The 20,211-nt window shown below is 43.4% G+C and overlaps 1 protein-coding gene across 4 annotated transcripts; it reads right to left on the bottom strand.

The window, feature by feature from the left end:
- Positions 1–2,975: 2,975 nt before the first annotated feature.
- fam193a (family with sequence similarity 193 member A) lies at positions 2,976–19,914 on the bottom strand. Of its 4 annotated transcripts, none has more exons than XM_062388808.1 (23): positions 19,523–19,914; positions 17,405–17,479; positions 15,582–15,824; positions 13,595–13,770; positions 13,319–13,486; positions 12,671–12,917; positions 12,403–12,527; positions 12,164–12,311; positions 11,983–12,057; positions 11,817–11,891; positions 11,625–11,737; positions 10,471–10,713; positions 10,177–10,333; positions 9,855–10,001; positions 9,121–9,399; positions 8,608–8,830; positions 7,802–8,155; positions 7,029–7,308; positions 6,742–6,928; positions 6,372–6,611; positions 5,347–6,250; positions 4,417–4,498; positions 2,976–3,989 (listed from the first exon to the last, which is right to left on the bottom strand). In XM_062388808.1, the coding sequence occupies exons 1-23, from the start codon at positions 19,742–19,744 to the stop codon at positions 3,896–3,898; spliced, it is 4,857 nt and encodes a 1,618-aa protein (XP_062244792.1). In that variant the 5' UTR covers positions 19,745–19,914; the 3' UTR covers positions 2,976–3,895. The 4 variants fall into 4 exon arrangements, with proteins under 4 accessions (XP_062244792.1, XP_062244794.1, XP_062244793.1 ...); XM_062388810.1 differs by having other exon boundaries at positions 7,850–8,155; XM_062388809.1 differs by having other exon boundaries at positions 11,983–12,045.
- Between the last annotated feature and the right edge of the window lie 297 nt (positions 19,915–20,211).

Below are 20,211 nucleotides of genomic sequence, written 5' to 3'. Positions count from 1 at the left end.
AATTAGAAAAATCAGGTGACAGTGGTGGAGCAGTTCCTGTTGCAAAGAGGTTTCAAAGCATCAGGATGTACTGAAGTCGCAGTCGTATATACTTTAACACAGAGGGAAAAACTTCAGCCTGACACTTATCCAGACAAACACAGAATGGATAAACACTGCCTTTAATCTTGTGTATATCCTACAAGAACGGGAAATTCCCGCCTTCACGAGGGAATTCCCAAAAAAAAGCAGACAAGCTCATATGCAAACGGAGTGCTGTCGACTCGGGCAGATCCGTGTGTGTTGGTTGTGATAGTTGGTATTAATGCTGACTTATTATTTATTTTTTTAAGTCTTCTCTGTGAGGAAGTCCAAGATTTCAGCGATCAAAAACAGCACAGCGGGGGATTGCAGCCAGGAAAGAAGAGGGGGGAGATTCCATCCTAGGAGATGTATGTGATCCTGAAGTGCTGCAGGCAGTCGACAGTGAAAAGATCAGCGTTCTGATTACAAGCTACAAGGCTGCTCTGAGTGCACCATTGTGTTTTTACTCATCAGCCAGGGACGTTTTTACAGCACAACTCAAAACAAGGATCTCTGTCTGAACGTATACACACACAAAGGGATTTTTTTAGGGAACTTCTTCGCAGGCTGATGTTTAAGTACGCTTAGGGGGAAAGAGTTGAGTTGACGTTAAGTGTCTTTTATCTTTCTCCATTTAAATCTGTGCCATGCTTTTGTTTTATTTAGATCACGGCGCACAAACGACCTTTTAATTCTTCGGTGATTTTGACTTGTCCTCATTTGCGTAGCTTAGTGGGGCATTTGCTTAAATGTGGCAGATCCGATCTTACATCACCGGTGACTGAGAGCGAGCAGCCCGACTATCATTCAAACCTGAAATTATTTATGAGTCATATCTGCTCTTGGCGGCTCTCACTAACCATAACCTTTTGTGTTTTTCTTAACACAGGCAAAGTTCACCCATTCATCAAATTTGTAAAGTTTGGTAAATTTTGGACGTGAAATCCCTTCATTTGAAAAAAAAAAGTCTCCTGGAAAAGTGAAGAGGAAGCGATCACTGAGAAGAACTTTCCTGTTACTCACTTCCTCTTCACTTTTATCCATTTGACTGTAAATGTAATTACAAAATTTGAACTTTTTTTTAAATCGAGAGCTGTTTAAAAACTTCCATCCAGTTTTCGTCTATTAAGTAAGAATGAAAATTGGGAATATTTCATATCTTGAAATGTTGGACATCTCTTAATGTCTTTGTGAGGATAGATGTAAAATTAATAGATCACAGATAAACTATTTTAAATTCAAGATTAGTTCTTCAGAATTCAACCATGACACCTTTACCTACTAACTTGAGTATAAATCTGAAAGTTTGGCTCAACAGTGATTAATAACTTACCTTAAGTTATTTTTAAATGTCATATGCTTCTTTTTTACTAAAATAAACTGGTGGAAAAACATTCAACAGTCACCTCAGCTGATGTACACAGTGAGGGGGGGTATGTATTAACTCATCTACATCGAGATAAGCTGACCTCATTTCTCATTCGCTGCACCCAGAGGGAATGTACTTGATTTCATAACTGCCTCGATTTCGTGTGCAAAAAAATTAAAAAAATGAACTGTGCTACAGGTAAACGGCAGATGAAGCAGCTGCCCCCCTTCTCATGTTTAACATACTCCACGACTGAAACTGAACCTCAGGATCTACATACACACTTCATCGATAGTAACTGTCAATTAGTGGGTTTTCCAAAAGGAACACGCACATCTGAGGGTGTGACTCACCTTGTGTAGCCGCAGACAACAAAGGGTAAAATTCCTGCCTTCGTGCAAACAGTACGTGAAACTTACCAGAGCAACAGGATTTAAATGAATTGCTCACTTGTCAAGACTTTCGCGGAATAAGCGTATTCACGTGCTTTCCAAGTTAGCCAGATGAAAAGATTGATAGCACGGGCAATTTATATGCCTGTTAAAGTCGGCACAAAGGTTGGGAACAGTGAGTCAACTAGCCTGGTTCTGCACAACTGTCAAATGGTCAAATCCTCTGTTCAATCCATCGAGAAAAACTTTTTCGTGTGTGTGTTGTGGGGTTAATTTATCATTTCCTTATTTTTTTTCAGTGGGACATGTTCCCACCGGTTTCTGATCATTGAGCTGAATTATCAACCACATAGGACAGGAAGCGATCAAGGGCCCAAAGACTCTGACCAGGCCAAAAAGCCCCTGGGTCATTTCCTATCATTTGGTGGACATAATTTGATTTGAAGGAAAAGGAAATTGACAGTAGCCAATCAACTCCTAACGGGTTTTCGTATTTTTTTGCTAAGTGTCCATTAATATCACACAGAAAACTAGGGCAAGCTAGTTATGTTCCATCACTAATAGTGAGGCTGCAATCAGGTCCTACAATATAAATTAATCATCATCGCTGCTCAGTTAATAAAATATCAAGTAGTGTGGAAATAGTGGAAAAACACATTATTCCCCGAAGCTCAACTGAACATAATCAAATGATCTGAGTTGTTTGACCAAGAGTCGAAAAACCCAAAGAGGTGGAGTTACTGTCACAGATAACAAATATTCACATAAGAGAAGGTGCATGTTTGTGTAAAAAAAGAATGATTAATAAATACCAATATAGTGTCAATATTCTGATGATTTACTTATTTAGTCATATTTGGTTCCTTGGAAAAAATATTAAACTGACGTGTGTGTGTGTGTGTGGGGGGGGGGGGGGGGTCAATGGGTGCCCAACAAAAAAATCATTGCCACTGGGACTCTCTAGGAGGTAAATACGGCCATGGTGCTAAGCTAACTAGCAACTTACTCCATGTTCTTTTCATGCACAGATATTGAATTTGAAATCAAAATATTTCCCCCCAAAAGGTCAGACTAGGTCTGTGTGGTTTTAAGTTAGTGTTTCTTTGTTTTCTGCTGCGTGTAGGAAATGAGGTTTGACACAAGACACATGATCCTGCCATACTACTGTATTCCATCTTTCAAAAAAGAAAGACACGATTTAATATTACTTAACAATATGTTAAAAGTAGCCAGTTTGGCTTCAGTGTTAATACAATATACACTCTATAACAGATTGATAGTGTGAGTATTGTTCTTTTTCAATTTCATTCTGAAAGTATTCTGATACAAGCTGGCTACAGGTCAAAAATCAAGAAAACAAAAACTGTAACTTGTACACTTTTACTCAACAGTTTGTTAAACAGAACTTAAAAACCCAAAAAGAACATTGTCAAGTATTACGCCTTCCTCCTCTCTGTGAAATAGGGTGTAGGTGGTGGTGGTGGAGGGGATGAGGGAGTGGAGACCAGCTGACCAAGCCCATTCCCTTGTCAATCATGTGGATGAGATGCCGTGCTCGGAACGGGGGAAGCGATGGGGTAGTAAGCCACAATATCTCAAATACAGCTTTTAATTCTTTACATTTCTCTTTTTTTTCTCCATTGTTTCCATTGTCTCTTTTTTTTGGAAGGAATCCAGCCAGACATATTAAGCATCTTTTGACTACAGTGAGGCCAGTATAAGAAAATAAATTCAGACCGTGGCTTTTTTCCAGTCAAGAGAAATGCCCAACTCAGGCTAAAAGCACACAAGCACGCAAGGAAAATTAACCGGATGTAAAGTAGCATTTTTGTGATTCTTTTTGTGTCGTTTTCATTTTTCGTTTTAAGTTCTGCGGGGGGATCAGTCCGGATGGGCCTGTGTTGGAACCACACAGTGACAAGAACAAAGCAAGGCAGCGTGGGTGTGATTTTGGGCACAGCAAGAGAGAAGTTCTGGGAGGACAACAGCTGTGGTGGAGGTAAAGGGATAGGTGGGGAGCGTGAGGGTCGGTATAGCCGTTAAGGTACTGATTCTGTCCCCACTGACACCCTCAATGTGCAGCATACGCGGCTTTCTTCAAACTAAAGTTTGACCAGTTGATGGAAACTCGCTGACGGGTCTGTCGAGCAGAATCCAAGCAAAACCTGGGGAGAAAGAAAACATTTTGATTTTAGATGCTGGCACACAACTTCACCTTTAAATAATAAGTTACCACGTGAAATTCATGTAAATCAACACAGCTCTTTTTCACAGAGGGCCTTTTGTGTGTTCTACTAATATATAAGTGATATAATCAATTCATTTATTTCCCAATGAGATTTATATTTAGGGAAGGAGAGCAGATTTGAATCCTGTGATGGCAGATGTCAGTAGAGGAGTGTAAAACAAAGGAAAAGTCTTCTGATGCTTGTCCATTTTTTGAGTAACATAAAAACATAACAGGGACTTGTTACAACAGCGCCACCTGTGGTCACATACTCCACAAGGTTCCGTTAAGATAGACGCCAAGAGAAAAGATTTCACACGCATCCTGTGAGTATTAGGAAAAGTTGTCGACTTTAGTACCCTCACCTTTTGAAATATTCCACTTCCCTCTCGGTTTCGTCCATTTCAGTGCTATCCAGGTCAATGTCTTTGGGCAAGAATACGTCATCTGAAAGCAGATCATATTTCGTAAGTCTATAATGAAAACCATCTCTGAAAGGAACTATGGTCCCTATTAGACCAATCCACCACCAGTACGTGACAAAGTAATTCTACTGAACGTGACCTCTGTTGCTTCCTAAGAAAAGCTGTGACAGTAAACGGGCAATGCAATCTGCCCCTTGCACCCATTTTCTGATGACGCTGTCAGAGTGAGGACATAGAAAATGTGATGCAGTCAAAGTCAGGCTGTTCCTGGTCAAAGATCTCTCCAGACCAGTTCCACTTTCCCTCAGGTATCATGTCACGTATGAGGTTTATGGTGTTCCAGCAGGAAAGTGAGATAAACGAAGCACAGTCGTATAGACATGCTTTCCTAACCCTAACCCTTAAAAGTGAACGTGTCTGATCTTAACGGCAACAATCAATCAGTGTCACGCTCAGCCTACACAACATAGCTAGCTTTAATGCTAACGTCACTTGCTAGTTGTCCATGCCAGGTTCACTGACTGCCTCTGTCAACTCTCTCTGTCAGTTTGATGTTTGACGTCCGGCAGGAGCTGTGTTTGGATTTCGTTTGGCTAGTGCCTGCACCTGAATGTTTTCTTAAACACAAATTGATTGGCTGATGCCTGCACTTCTTCCACACACAGTGCAAACTAAATGAAGCGTCAGAACCACCATGCAGTTGGGCAACACATGACGTCAATCCATTCAAAGTGAATGAGCCACGCTTCCACTGAAGCCTTCAATGTGTACATGCAAGTTTTCCTCTATGACAAAACTACTGTTTGCTATTTTAAGGTTGACACACTCCTGAATCTTCAAAATCTAACTGGGAACACTGGGAACACCAACCTATTGAGCTGCTCGTCTTGTCCCCCTTCTTCTTCTTGTTCTTCTTGGCCTTGGCTTTGGTCTGCGGAGACTCTGCACAGGGAGGTTTGCCGTTCTGCTGCATCGGCTCAGGCTGGGGGGCTGGAGGGGGGGACGGTGAGGGGTTTGACACAGGTGGACTTCTCCTGTCTTCCTTTAGTTGGGTCAGGGGGTGTGGGGGGTGATGTGGCTGCTGCTGCCTTTTTCCACACGCACTTCTGTTGTGACTCCTGTCCTCCCTCCGTGGTTCAGTGGTTGGGAGCGGAGCCAGAGCCTCAGCAGGTCTGATCTGTGTTGCTTTGGTGTCTGTTGTAGTGGGGGGGGCGGTGCCGTTCATTAGCTTTGTTGTTACAACCGTGCACTTGGCCAACTCTGCTGCTTTCTTTACTGCAGCCTCGCAGGCGGCCACCTTAGCAGACTGTTTGGCCTTGACCCTGCAGTTGACCTCAAGGTGAGAGGTTGAAGTGCCATTGAGCAGGGTAGCTGGAGTGTTGGCCTCAGCGGAGAAAGCCTTGTCGCTGGTGCGTTTCGGGCTGTGCTGTGTGTTGGACTGGGTTACAGGTTCAAATCTGGGCTCCCTCTGGTGCGGGAGGTGGATGAGGGTTTGAAGCAGGTGCGACTTTCCGTTGTGAAGATTATCTAGGACGTTCTGAGCTGTCTGTTTGAGGGGCTGTGGGTTATTTTGAGGGGGTGCAGTGTTTTCCTTTGCTTTCTCTTTCTTTTTCTTCTTGGCAGCACGATGTTGCTGCAGCTCCTGCAGCCGGAGCAGCTCCTTTTGAAGCGCCGCCTCTTCCTCTTCCTGCCGCTGTCGCCGTTGCTGCTCCTCCAACAGAAGCTGCTCCTCCCTTTCACGGGCCTCTATTTCCAGACGAGCTTTCTCCTCCATCTGAAACAAAGAGACACACTTTAACACCAAAATCCTTAGTTTGGACAAAAGGACACTTGCATGATAACCAGCACTTTGGTCATTTAAATTTTGATATTTCCAAATGAAGTGGGACGTTCACCTTCTTTTGTTTATGCCTGGCCCGTTTCGCTGCCTTAGAACTGGAGGCAGGTTTATTGTCGGCACTGTTGATGAACTGTAACAGGTCCTCAACCCGCCTGTGGTCCTCTACCCCTCCATCTCGTTCTATCACTGGCGGCTGCTCCTCTCGTTTCGGCTGCTCCTCCTTACGTTTTGTCAGGCGTAAGCGCAGCTTCTCCCTCATTTCTGCATAGTTTCGACTGGTAGGAGCAGCTGGGGGCTGCGATAAAAACAGAGGGAGATGTGAGCAGTAAGAAAACAATCAAAAAACAGCTTTAAGCTAATAAACCATAATTCACTAAATGTCTATTTCAAGAACGCAGAATGGAAATCTGTTTCTTATGTCTTACCCCGCCATGCCCGAAGAACTCGCAGTAGCAGCAGTCACAGTACTTTCCTTCTTTCTGGTTGGTGGACGTAGAGGTGGAGGAGCTGTGCTCTGAACAGCTGTCCTCGTCTTGACTCTCCTCTCCATCATACGGCTGGTGCTCGTATGCCCCGTTCCCCTCACAGCGATGGCCCTCACAGTCAGGATCACTGAAAAGAATCACATTTTAAAACGGGGCCAAAAGATACTTTTTTCATATGAAACCACAAATTCACTGCTCCCACCTATCAGCATTCATTAGCGTCTTACCTGCAGACACTGGGCGGGGCACTGACAGGACCATCTGTTAAGGAAGCTGGAGGCTCTGCAGGCGGGAGACACAAGCCCTGGTGGGCTTCTACAAAGTCTGGAGCCGGAGCCGCCATCTTTGGAAAGGGCTGTGATGCCATTGTGGGGAGATGCGTGGGTGCTGGGGGAAGGGTGGGACCCGAGAGTGGAGGGAGGGAGGTCAATCCCGTCGAGCCGTTTCTTGGGGAGACTGCAGCCGGCTGCCTGTGGTCCTCTTTACCTAGATTATGAAATACATCATCTGGAGGAGACAAAGATGAACTGAATGAGACCAATTTGTGAAGTCAAACTGAAATTGATTTCTGTTTAGACACTGTAGGTCAAAAAAAAAAAGAAAAGAAAGAAAATAATTAAACAATGGCCCAATAAGTGAAGTTAATTTTCTAAGCCACACAAGTGTAGCTGCTATCACGGCCTTGGCAATTGGCATCATACTTCCCTCCCACGTTTTATAAATTTATAAACTACGAGTATGGTAAAAAGAAATACTTAAAAGTTTCCAACCCAGAACATTGAATGATTATCCTGCTGAAGTCTGCAAGAGACTGTTAATGAATAACAAGCAAAGTCCTGTCATCCTCCCAGGCAAAGTGAAAAATCAAACTAACAACTCACTTTGCATAACGTTTTCCTGTATGGGCTCAACAATGGATGTCACACCTCTGATTTAGTTGATCAATAAAAGCCCAGTCATCTTTATAAACCTAAGCACTGGTCCTACCCTCCTATATTACCTAAAGAGTTGGGTCTTTTAGATGCTAGGTGGATGGATAGGTTATTACTTGACTGGACAGTGGTGGCAGTGCAGGACACAGAAGACATAGAGGCGGAGGTGGCCATCACTACTCGGTTGGTCTCCATGAAGGCATCCTGGAAATTGTAGAGACACTTCTTCTTGGCGCCGCTCTTCTTCTGCTCTTTGGCTTCTGAAGAGGAGCAGGATGACGACGACGATGATGACGATGATGACAAAGATGATGACGAGGAAGGAGGTAGAGGGATGGGTAGTGAGGGGTGCTCTCCCTGGGAGCCAATGGATGACGTTGGAGGGAGGGGGACGTCAGCGAGGGGCGTTCCAAGCATGTCACCTGTTGATTAATAATAAATGTGAGGCATGTTGTGGAACTGTGATTGTCCCATTCAGACACGATCACAGCAACAGGAAATTGTCCAGAATATTCAGGAGAGGGGAGAATGCAGAAGGCAGGATGTGACATATAAACTTTCTTTGGCATCTTCTAAATGTTTGACACCTCCATTTCATCCCTGAGATATTTGGATGCTTTGTTTTTTTCCCCCAGTTCTGCATCTATCGCCAGCGTCATCAACAGGAGCACTGGCTCGCTGAACTTTCCTGACATTTTCATGCTGCACTCTCAAATGGTCTCACTCACATTTTACAAGGGGATTGGCAGGAAAATTCTCAGAAAAGGTCCAGAGCAAGTGACTCATACACTTGTGTTTTCCCCTTCTAGAAGTGATCCAGAAAATGTCCGTAGTGCACGTCTGAAAGTGGCATAAGTGGATTCGAGTGGCTCACCTGGCAGCGACTCGGGCAACAGCACGGATGGATTCCAGCTTTTCATCACAGCAGCATCCCACAGGTTCTCAAACTTGAGCGAGAGGCACTGCAGCGAGCTGTTCCAGTCACCCGTTCCACCCGCACCGCCAAAACAGTTCTGGTAGACATGGTCTTGGAGTGATGGGCTGAAGGCTGGCTGCTTGGCCGCTGAGTGGCTTGATGTAGGGTTTGGGGGCAGAGGCTTTAGAAAGAAAAGACAGTAGTTATAAAACAAAGCTTGGGTTTATAAGAAGAACAGAGCTGATGTACAATTCACTTTTGAGATAATTTTGAACTTATCTTAGACTTGGCTTAGCCTGACCCCTTGTGGCAAATACTAAAAATGACTATGACACAAAGTGAAACTAGATGCAGCTTAGCGTAGTATTGTTCCTGGAACCGTAACAAAATCTTCCAGTGCAAGACGTAAAAGGGCAATCAAATAATTAAGGATGAGGCTCATGGATGAATGGGCGCAAGAACGATCCTCACCTTGTTGTGTGTGAGAGGAGGACTGGGTGGGTAGAGTGTGGGGTGCAGTAGGGGCCGGGAGAAATTGTGTAGGGGCAGGTGGCCGTGGATGTGGGGGTAGAGGTGGAGGGCAGGGTGCGCAGGGGGAGTCTTGGTGTCTGTGAAGAACTGGTGTCCGACAACAGGGGGAGGAGCAGCGTGGAGCCGACTAGGGGGCAGACATGTGGTAAGGCCCAGGGCGGAGGAGTTGGGATCCTGATTGCATACGTGGCACTCGCAGGCATGCTGGACCTGTTCTACCTAAGAGCGGTCACACAGATTCACAACATGTAGTGTGGTATAATATGGAGCGTGGGTATGCCATTACATGTTAAATTATAAGACATTTTCCACTTCTAGGCTGTTCAGTAAACACCAATTTACATATCAGGATTTGATTTGATTTTCCATTTATCAGAAGAGGCTAAAAGTCCCTTAAGTCAAATTGTCTAAAATTTGCTAACTAAGACAATTATAATTCTATGGAAACATTTGATCAGGACTTTCTCTACTCAACAGTAGAATCATACGACATGAGCCTTTCACAGACATGTCAGCGTCGGCTTTTACGTCAGTTCATTTGCGATGATGTGATAATGTATGGTTATATCAAGCTTATCTGAAAGTTTTAACTCTCAAAAACACATCCTGCGTAAATACAAAAGCTTCATTCACTAAGTTCTTGTGAAATTGTGACAAAGAAAGTGTGTGAATACCTGTTGGTGGTTGTAAGCAGGTGGAGGACTGGTGGTCTTTCCTGAGGAAAGCTCTTCCCGCTGCCCTGGGGGTCCCCCCCCAACATCACCATCAGCTTCCTCCTCATCGCCCTCCGATGAACTGCTACTGCTGGTAATGTGAGGAGACTGGGAGGAAAACGTGCAAAAGAACAACAACAGAGGAATGAATTAGGAAACAGTTTGTGAATAGTACACAAAACAAATCCTGAACTACCAGCAACTCACACATTCATCATCCAGGAAGGGAAGCAGGGGATATTTTTATCTTATCTAAAGCCACATACCAGAATACAGAACTCACCCCTGGCTTTAGTGCCACGTTTCCCCCCTCTCTGTTGATGTCACCGTGGAGGCCGTTCACAGCAGCGGTCAGGACACTGCTTCCCTCATAACCAGTCATCGGGTAGATGTCCCCAAACTTACTGGACAATGGAGGCACTTCGTCATCATCACTGATACTAAAACAGAGAGTTATGAGTAGTGAGGTTCGGGGAAGTGAAAGAAGCTAAATGTTGTTTATCAGAAACACTATGTCATTATGAGATTACTCAACCATGTGCCAAAAAAAACCTTAATGATTGGGACCGTGACTCACAAAGTGTTGGCCTCCCCTTCAGGCAGAATGAGCCGTGGATGTTGCTGGATGGTGATGGGAGAACTGGAGTTGGAGCCTGATGCTGAGCTGCCGGAGGAGAGGCTGGGGGGGTGAACCTCTGCCATGTAATCTTGGGGCGGTTCCCCTGGCAGGGGCAGCTTGATGTGGAGGTCCTCAGCGATGGGAGAGTCCATGATGCCACATGTCAGGATGTGCGAGAGACTACAATCATCACACGTGCACCTGTTGGTCGGGGAGGATGATGGTGATTCATTATCTCCACCGAGAAGGTTATGCTGTCATTGCCGTTATGTGTCTGTCTATCAGCAAGAATACTCAAAAAGGGGTGGGGCATGAGCCAAAGAACAACACACAAAATCTGATTGTGGATTCAGATTAACGGCAGTTCCTAGATTTTTCACCCCACTTTCTTTAACATGGCGAGAGATGGCGTAAGCCTTAGCAGAGGTGTGCGCTTACCGGCACCTTTCGAGTTTGAATTCAACAAATTGAATTGATTAGTTATTATTTTGCCAATACAATAAATTGAGAAATTATACAGAGAAACATTCATTCAAACAGTCCCTGATATGTCAAAGGTTGGTCAATTTGAATATAAATTAAAAAAGCTAATCAGATATTGCACACCTTGATTTCATTTCATTTCACCTTGATTCATTGGGGGAAACAGGAACATATACTCTGAGAACAGGGTCAATTCCCTTACAACTCACAGGTGAGGGATGAAAGATTTAAGGAAGTGAACATTTGACGCAAACTGAACATAATTTACTTCCTCTCCCTTGTTAGTAAAGGCAGCATCAGTTTTCTTTCTTAACTTTCATTATGTTTCTCATTACAGAAGAAAACTCAGACGCATCACTAAAAGTCTGAGGCAAGAGTGATAGAGGAAACCCAAGAAGAAGATCCTATGTGCAAAAATATCTCAAGGGTTTTGTTATGAGTCCAGTTTAGACCTTGAGTAATTTTAGGGATAGCTGAATTCACTCAACCACAGTCTGCAAAGAGCACCTGGCTCTGTGAAACACTTACTTACTTCAATGTTGCCACTAGTTGAGTCAGTGATGTACTTCATTGGATGCAAGTTGATCCCAGGACAGATAATGACATGACAGCTAATCCTCGAAACTCACCTCCTTCGATAATTGCAGTTTGGACAGTCTGGAATACTCAGACGAGACGAGAGCATCCTCATAGTGTCTGTGAAGTTGTTGTCTGCGCTGGGGGACTTCTTACTGTTGGGCAACTATTAAGAGAACGAAATCAATATCTGCTGTGATGCAGAGATATGTATAAATAATCAATGATGGCTTCTTATTCCTCACCTGTTCCTCTATAAATCTCCTCTGCTTAAAGAACTCCCAGTCTTCTTTCAGCATTCGCTGCTTCGTCTTCAAAGTCTGAAAATGGGTAGATAATAAAATTAATTTACTTTGACGCATCAGAAATAGAAAGAGGTAGGACGTCTTAGATTCAAGTTTATAATCTTACATTCTTGCTGATCAAGGACTTGTGTGGCTCTGTTCTTTGGTTGGTGAGACTCTGCCCCTCCACCTTAAAAAGCAGCTGCAGAAGGGTCACAACCTCACACCTTTAATCGCTGCATCTTTATCAAGAACCTGACGTTACTGTCAGTTTAAAATCCATCTATCATCGACTTGAATGTGTGTACCTGTTCGTCTACATAGTCATCAATCCTCTTCTCACACTCCTGCCAATCAGCAGCCACAGAGGCCATTTGCTGCTGTAGCTGCTGGTAGCTGTCTAACAAGGTCCTGTACATGTCTTCATTGTATGAATCGTGGGAGGCTGTGCCGTGTCTAGAAAAAAGGGGGGCGTATTTAACAAAGACGTTCTAATGATAAATGTCTAAGTCACAGTAATTTTCCTTAAACAAAAACTCTGTCTTACTTCAGCTGTGCAACCAGTGCAGGTAAACTGCTGTGCAAGATCGGTTCAGAGAACACCAGATTCTCAAAAAGGTGCTTGTTGTGCAGCTCCCATGTCACCTGGAATTTCTGGAGGTGCTCGTTCTCCTGAGGGAAAAAAGGTTTAGGTCACAGTTTAGACATTAACAGTAACAAATGCTGATATCTCAAACATAGTTATGTGAGCTCTTTGGCGCCACCTGCAGGACAACAAACACAAGATCTCTGGCTGCACCAAAGAACAGACTGACCAGGGTGAGCAGGAAGCTGCTGATGGTGCGCGCAGCTTGACAGAGGGCACTGTACTCCTCCAGCAGCAGGGAGATGAACTGGTGGGCCTGAGGTGGACCCTGGGCTGCAGCCACAGTCCCCGATTGTCCCGCAGTCTTGGAGCCTGCAGAGAGGTGCTTCAGTAGCCGCACCTTCATTTCCAAGACATATTCACGAGCCTGCTGCTCCAATCGTTGATATAGCTGGTAGGGGTCCTTCTCACAGAGTCTACAGGTGGAAAGAAATAGGACAATACGTCTTTGAATAGTACTAGAAATTGAAACTGGCGGAGTGTAAAAATAACTTTTCACGTTTCCTCTCCTTAATCCCCCTTTGGTTCTTTTAGCTACAATTCACACTGTTCCTTTAGTGAGTCATGGCATGGCCCAGCATATTGTTTTAATACAAAATAATATATGGGGCTTTTAACCTTTGAGACAATTACACCAAAGACAGCAGTAGTTTCAGTGTGTTGACATCAGTGCTTTCTGGCCATTGTTTGGTTTCACAGCAGCCTGTTTTAAAATCCCCAAAAGGCTGTTGCAGTGCAATAGTTACCCCTAGTGGATACATACATTAAAACAGAGACGTGAGGCTATAAAAAGGCAGAGCTGTGTTTGTTGTTTTACCTGTCCACCAGTTCCTTCATTCCGTCCTTGTCTCTCTCTAGGGGCTGGTCATGGTCATCTGCTAGGGACGTTCCTGTCTGACGGTAGATGCAGCGCACCAGGTAGCGAACCTCCGACCAGTGGTTCTGCAGCTGCTGCGACTCCCTCTCTGACTCAGCAGAGATCTCCCTGAAATGCAAGATATTCATGTTTAAAGATTCTATTGAGACACAGTCTAAGAATAAACGTACTAACCTGGATTCAGATTTAGTTCAGGGATAATCAATCATAACTGACCGTCTCTCATTGCAGGCTTCACAGCTGCACACGGTGTCAGCAGGCATCGGCGCGGTGAGGTTCGGGGCCGGGAGCATGGGTAGTGTAGGCGCAGCAGTGGTCAGTCTGTCCCCTGTGGCTGCCTCCTGGCCCAGGTTTCCATTACCCACAGGCATGTGCAAAAGGAAGTCCTGACTCTGTGTGAAATATGAAAAAAAGGAGTCTGAGATACAAAACCATCTTCAGTTTCCTCCAGATGCAAGTGAGCAAAGCTTTACGGAAACTTATACAAATGCTGCGACAGCGTGTTATATGATGAGCATGCATAGGGAATGACTACAGTCCTACAGCCTGACCGATTGTTAGGTTGGCTAGTTCAAATTGGCCAATGAGCCTTTCACAGACATCAGCACACACAAGTATCCATGTTTATGTTTGTTAGTACGTGTCCATATAAATTATTTATTCTACAGAATAAACAATGCAGAGAAGATGTGTATTTATGTTTATGTTGTAATTTATTTTTTAACTGTAAAATAGACTAAATTAGATTTCTTGTCATAAATGTTTGATATTGACATAATGATTACTGCCAGATTTATTGATACATCAATAAATCTGTATCACTAACCCCCAATATTGAGGGTCCAGAAATGCACATTCATAAAGCTCTAGAAACTACAGAAAGCCCAAAATAAAGCATATGTGAAAGAACACACACTCTCACAAATTGCTTCATCTTTTCATCCTTGTCTTCCTTGAAATATCTGAAAATAACCATCAGGAACAAAAGCTCTTATAAATTTGTCAGAATCTTCACATAGAGCAGTTTCTAAGTTTGAATTACCAGCGTTAGCGTTGACTAACTGACCTTGATGAATCCTGAGTGAATTCTGATCAAATCACTGCTCAGTGGCCGGGTCTGTGCTATAATAATGTTCTAACTGTTTGTTAGAGCCAACTTTCTGCAGCTGCTTCATAGTAAAAGTCCCGCAGTGCTTTGGCCTTGTTTACTACAGGACCATGATGTTGTGTGTCGGCATTGTGCCCTCCCTGTTATGAGGATGAAATGAAACAATACATTGAAACGATACATTAAGGAGGAAACTAAACCCAAGCTCAACGGCCGAGCCACAAACACTAACCACTGAGGAAACTAAAGCCCCACACATACCTGACAATCCCTAATATAAAGCTTCATATATAGGAACTGAACCAGCTCAAGAGTGTAACATTTACAACAACCATTGTATTAAACAATGCTACTTTTTCTGGTTTTAAGTATTTCACTAGGAATTGTGCAAATGTGCAGTAATGCACATTAATCCAGGAGCTAATGCTGACATGGCAAAAATTTTTCTATTTATCGGGTGAGCAAGGTTTAGAGGCTATACTTAAAAAACAAAAAATGTGAATATGAAATACCTTACCCCTTATAAATTACTAGCAGAGACACAAGCTGTGCACATAGTGTGTGCAACATAGAAAAGCTCTTTATATGAGGACATACTACCCAGAGGACCTTATGGCACAGGTCTGAGGGTATTTACAGTCATGTGCTTATGTGTAGAGGAAATCTAATAAGTACAAATAGAGGGAAACAAAGTAAGGAATGTAGAAGATCCGATGAAATCGTACTGTATGTGTTCGATGTATATAGTGTTTGATCCACTGTGTTTGCAATTTGACCTAGATACCATCATCGAGCCATAATTCAACATGAAGCCAAGTCCAAAGATTAAATGAGATGATGTCCATTTACATTCCTTTTACAGCCACAGCTGCTGCATCTGTTTGGACCTTTCTGGCGGAGTACCAGAGGTGCCAAACGAACACCAGACTGACACCATCTGCTGGCAGACAGAGTTAAACTCCAGATAATGTGGCATCAGCACAGAGAACCAGACGACTTATAGTCCCTTCACCACAGACACAAAACATTTTCCTATTTCGAAGCCAACAATCAATCAATTAAGGCGTTTAAATGCTTTATACCACAGTGACTTACCCCCAATGACTGCTCCAGAGCAGTGTGCCGGTCCTCCTTCTCAACTGTGCGCCTGCAGTCGGAGCACACCCACAAAGGCAGCTGGAGGGCACTGGGCGTCTTGGTGGGCTGTGCCGTACCGTTCTGGCCTGAGATTCCTGCCTCGGAAGGCACAGCACCGTCTTTGCGCTCACATCGACACAAGAGGCAGCGGTCGCCGGCCGTGTAGGGCGCTCGCTGGTTCAAGCCGAACGTGAATGGGGTCTTTGGGGGGAATAGCAGGAGAAGGAAGGAGAAAAATAAGTACACATAGTAAGATAAGCGGCCACTTCAGCGTTACATATAGTTACTCTGTGATTACGGATAAAGGCATATAATACAAAAAAAACTCACTATATGAAAATGGTCCACACATTTCTTTTTTAATGCAAATTCAGTTTAATTTGACAATGGTTGCCAGACTGATCAGTATATACTATATATTATATATTAGGCCAAGTAACACAATTACTTGAAACCCATTGCAGTCTGGATACAAAAGCCCAACGACCTTGTTTCAGTCCATTCATACACTGAAACATTCATTTAATGCATGACCCTCAGTGAGGAGAACAAAAGGTGGCACAAACAAATAATAAGCAGCCAGACGCTTTAATTAACGATTTAACATCGACAGCTTGTGCCTGGTAAAAAGAGGTTTGACTTTAATCCACTTCAGTAACATGTTACAGGTACAGACTAAGTTTGCGGGATATCCGAGTGTGTCAGTTTCCTGTGGGTTTCACCCTCTCCTCCTGCAGGGGTATTTTGTGACTGAATCATTGCTGCAGCAAAAAGCCCGATCAGTAAACTACTAATGTAAAAAACACAAGTCGGGCAGGGAGAAGAGCTGAAATAGTTCATGGTTTGATTTGTTGAGTGTGATGGTAGAAAACATCCAATCTTTATTTAAAAACAAGTACCTGACAATGTTTCATTCAAGTCTTCTTTCGATTTATAATGTTTTCTGCCTGGTCTATTTGGAGCAATTCATAATCAACATAAAAGCAGTGGTTAAAATTATAACAACCGCACAGAAGGTAACCAAGGTTAAAAGTCACATGATATATTTTGAACAAGTGAGGGGTGAATTCTTGGATTCACCATGTGAGCTTAGTGTTAAGTCCTGTTGTGAACAAGCAATCCACACAAGAACACTTGTGTATTGATTACTTGCACGTAAACAGCAGGACAATATATTTGAGCATGTTCAGTTGTGAATACTTTGTATGAACTGTCAAAAAGACTGGCAGGTTTTCTGTTTATACATTTTTTCTTATGTTCAAGATTAAGTTTATAACAGTCAGTTGAAATTTGACTGAATGCAAAAGAGAACACTGCCTCTGAGTGATCATCACTGTATTAACAGTGTTACGCACATCTGTAGGTAAAAAATGAGTGTTGCAATTGATCATGCAGGGCGGGCAGTCACTATACTTCTATACCACGGAACTGGTGCCCATCATCTTCCAAATATGTAGTCCAAACACAAATGTTGGAGCATCTTGTCATCCTGCTGCTGCTGAACACACAACTTTTCATTGGGCAAAGTCTCCTCAGTAATGAATCTGCTTAATATTTGTGACAACTGTCATTTCAGATAACGACTGTTTGAAATTCTGTGATAAAAAGCAATGAAATACATTTTAAGGAAATTACTAAGTTGTGTAGCGTGCTTGTTCTTCTTAAGTGTTTGTGTATAGACTCTTGGCATCCGTACGTTAATTACATTCGGTCACAGCTTCGGAAGAAAAAACTTTTCAGTGGCCTTGTGTGAACTTTTAAAACAGCTAATATAAATTTACCTGAAGGACTCCGGAGAAGTCAGCGTTCACTGGTCCTTCTGTAAACTGCGGTGTAACACTGTTGTTCATGTTGACCTGAGAGATGAAAACAACTCAATGTTTACATCGAGGTAACAACTTTCCCTTATGTGCTTGATCGATTAAAGTTATGAAAAGTTATATTAGCACATTCTAAGAGAGTCAATCATCCCTTTAGATTAATTTGTTGGAAATCTACTGCTGATTGACATGAGAGTGGGCTTATTATGGCATCATGTTGCAAACTTCTTACTCTGTGAAAAGGAGTCATATGTGTTTTGAGCTTCATTGTTGTTTGGGAGTGTCGTGCACATTGAAAGCAGAAGATTGATGTGCAAGAGTTGGGCCGGTAAATTCCTACAGTACACAACAGGTAGACTCATATGCAAGCATTAAGTAAGTATGACTCACTATTGGACATATGACATGTCACTTCACCCAAATTACAACAGAACACTTTCTGACTGGCCCCTGGTGGTTTGCACTGTGTCAAAGGTCTCACGGTTTGTTTGTTTGATTTGCGGATCATTTGAATACATTTTTTAAATTCCAAACTTTAAATTAAAGTTGACAGTTGCTGATCAGCTGTATACTGTCATTATAGTTTAAAGTTTGGAATGATCTCTGTGACGACAAGCTATCCATCATTTGAACATTGTACAGCATTTCCCTGAGTATAGTGTTTTCTTATCCAATTAATTATCATGATCAAGACATTCTATATATATTGATATTATAATGAAGCTGGATGTTTCTACATATAAATACACGTGTGTTTTTTTATGGTTAAGCAGCACAGTTATCTGACACAGAAACATAAGGAACACATATTTCACCTCAATGCCACACAACTATACAACCTTAGGGAGTATTTGTGATTTTTGTATGAACTCAAAATCAAAACAAATGCCTTCTGAATTGACATGTGTTAATTCCATTGTGTCAATGCAAGCTTGTGTATTGGTGCAAACTTATTTGGTTTATACTGGGGTTGTAATGGTTCTGAAACTGGATTAATATCATGATACTTGTTGACAATCTTGTATTGCGATTTAACGCAAGTGCCTCCTGTGTGCTCCCATTGATAATGTCACATAACTCGTACTATTAAACTGACACTTAAATGAATGTTAATCACTAAAGTATTATCCTGTTTAAAGTTGAGGCAGCTTTTCTAAATATTACACCTCATCTGTGTCACATGTCACTTTTGGTACGATCAGGACCTAATGGTTTCGCCTTTGGTGGAAGCTAAACTGGTTTCATTAAGCTAGAGCTGGTTAGTGAGAGGCTTCAAACTCTCGGGAACATTCAGGCCAACGGTGTGAGATCAAAAAACAGACAAACAACACAAACGAACCGAACCGTTGATAGAAAAAAACCGATGTCTGAGCTGAACCGTTGATCTGAAGAATCGTTTCACTCCTGTACGAGTACAGCTCAGATAACTTGGGTAACCTCAGTTTACGGATAGGTTGACTTCATCTACGGGTCAACATGACTAAGTTATTACCCACAAAATAAATAAACAACACACAAGTGGAAGGTCAGCTTGTGACAACACACTGAGGCCCGATGGGGCTGCAGTTGTTGGTACTCTTGAGCGTTAGCATTCGTTAGCATCGGTGTTTATCTGTGAAATAGCAGCTTGTGGACCAGCTGTGCTGAAGCCAATGGTCCCGGAGAGTAATCGTAGCTCGGCCGAGGTAACCTTCATGGGCGGTATCGGCTCTGGATAATATTTCGCGGTGTTAAAACTTTGCAATCGATTGGGCTGCGATATCTGTGCTCGAGCTAACGTTGGGGAGTCAGGGCCAGGGCTACGTTAGCGTGTGTTTCCGGCAGTTGGTTATAACATGGTAGAGCCGCTTTAACTACACAGCTAGCGTTAGCGGTGGCTAGCTGGCTGGGGTGCTCCACAACGCGTAGCCACCGGCATTAGCGATAATTAAGCCAGTTAATGTCTCCCTACGCTGCACAGGTTGGTTAGCTAGCTGCCTCCTTCGCATCAGTATCGGGCCTGGATCAGATTTGTGTCGTTGATAGCGCTGCTCGCCCCCGTTCTGTCAAGCGCCGGTCCCCGCAGTGTGGCTCCCTTACCTCTCCGTTAATGCCCGTGATGGAGCCCATAGTCCCGCTGCCGGTGCTCCCGGGTGTCAGGAAGCTGACGACGGAGGCAGGTGCTGCTGCTCCCGCACAGCCCAGGGCCGAGGCGACCCCGGCCTTGCCACCGCTGGTGTTGCAGACAGCACTGCAGCTACTGCCACCGCCCCGCTTGTTCTTCCTGCGCTTAGCCCCTCGTTTAGCATCGGTTGGACTCATTTTCTTCCACGACAGAGACGAGACAACTTGCCGTCCGGGCTTGGCAGGGTCTCGGGCGGGAGGCCAGGCGCAATCGCTTCGGGTACAACTCCGGGGTAGCAATTTAGAGACTCCCCAAAACCGACAGACGCTCAGTAACCAAAGTGTAAAGCCGACTTCATAGATTCCAATATGGCCGCCGGCTGGACTGCCTCAGCCAGGCTTCAGCTTACGTTGCGACGTAACTCTGCGTCAACCCACCCGGGGGCTTCTGGGTAATTGAGTTTTCTCAATCAATACAAAACAATAATAGTTAACTTTATTTATATACAACTTTTTAAACAGAGAGTTTACAAAGCGCTTTGATAGCAAAGCAAGAAAAGAGCATGTAAGATAAATAACAATCGAAGTTTACAAACAGTAAAAACACAACATCACATGAAAGCAAGTCTATAAATATGGGTTTTAAGAAGTGATTTAAAATAAGT

This window comes from Platichthys flesus, chromosome 5 (assembly GCF_949316205.1).
Source record: "Platichthys flesus chromosome 5, fPlaFle2.1, whole genome shotgun sequence".
In the NCBI taxonomy this organism is placed as follows: Eukaryota; Metazoa; Chordata; class Actinopteri; order Pleuronectiformes; family Pleuronectidae; genus Platichthys; species Platichthys flesus.
This window is presented reverse-complemented; position numbering and strand designations above follow the sequence as displayed.

Excerpts from the sequence above, each read along its gene's own strand:
- fam193a (XM_062388808.1), bottom strand. The coding sequence starts at position 19,744 with ATGAGTCCAACCGATGCTAAACGAGGGGCTAAGCGCAGGAAGAACAAG. Across the intron at positions 11,892-11,982 it reads AGTCCTTGATCAGCAAGAAT|ACTTTGAAGACGAAGCAGCG; the intron begins GTAAGATTATAA and ends ACCCATTTTCAG. Across the intron at positions 10,334-10,470 it reads GAAGGGGAGGCCAACACTTT|TATCAGTGATGATGACGAAG; the intron begins GTGAGTCACGGT and ends TCTCTGTTTTAG.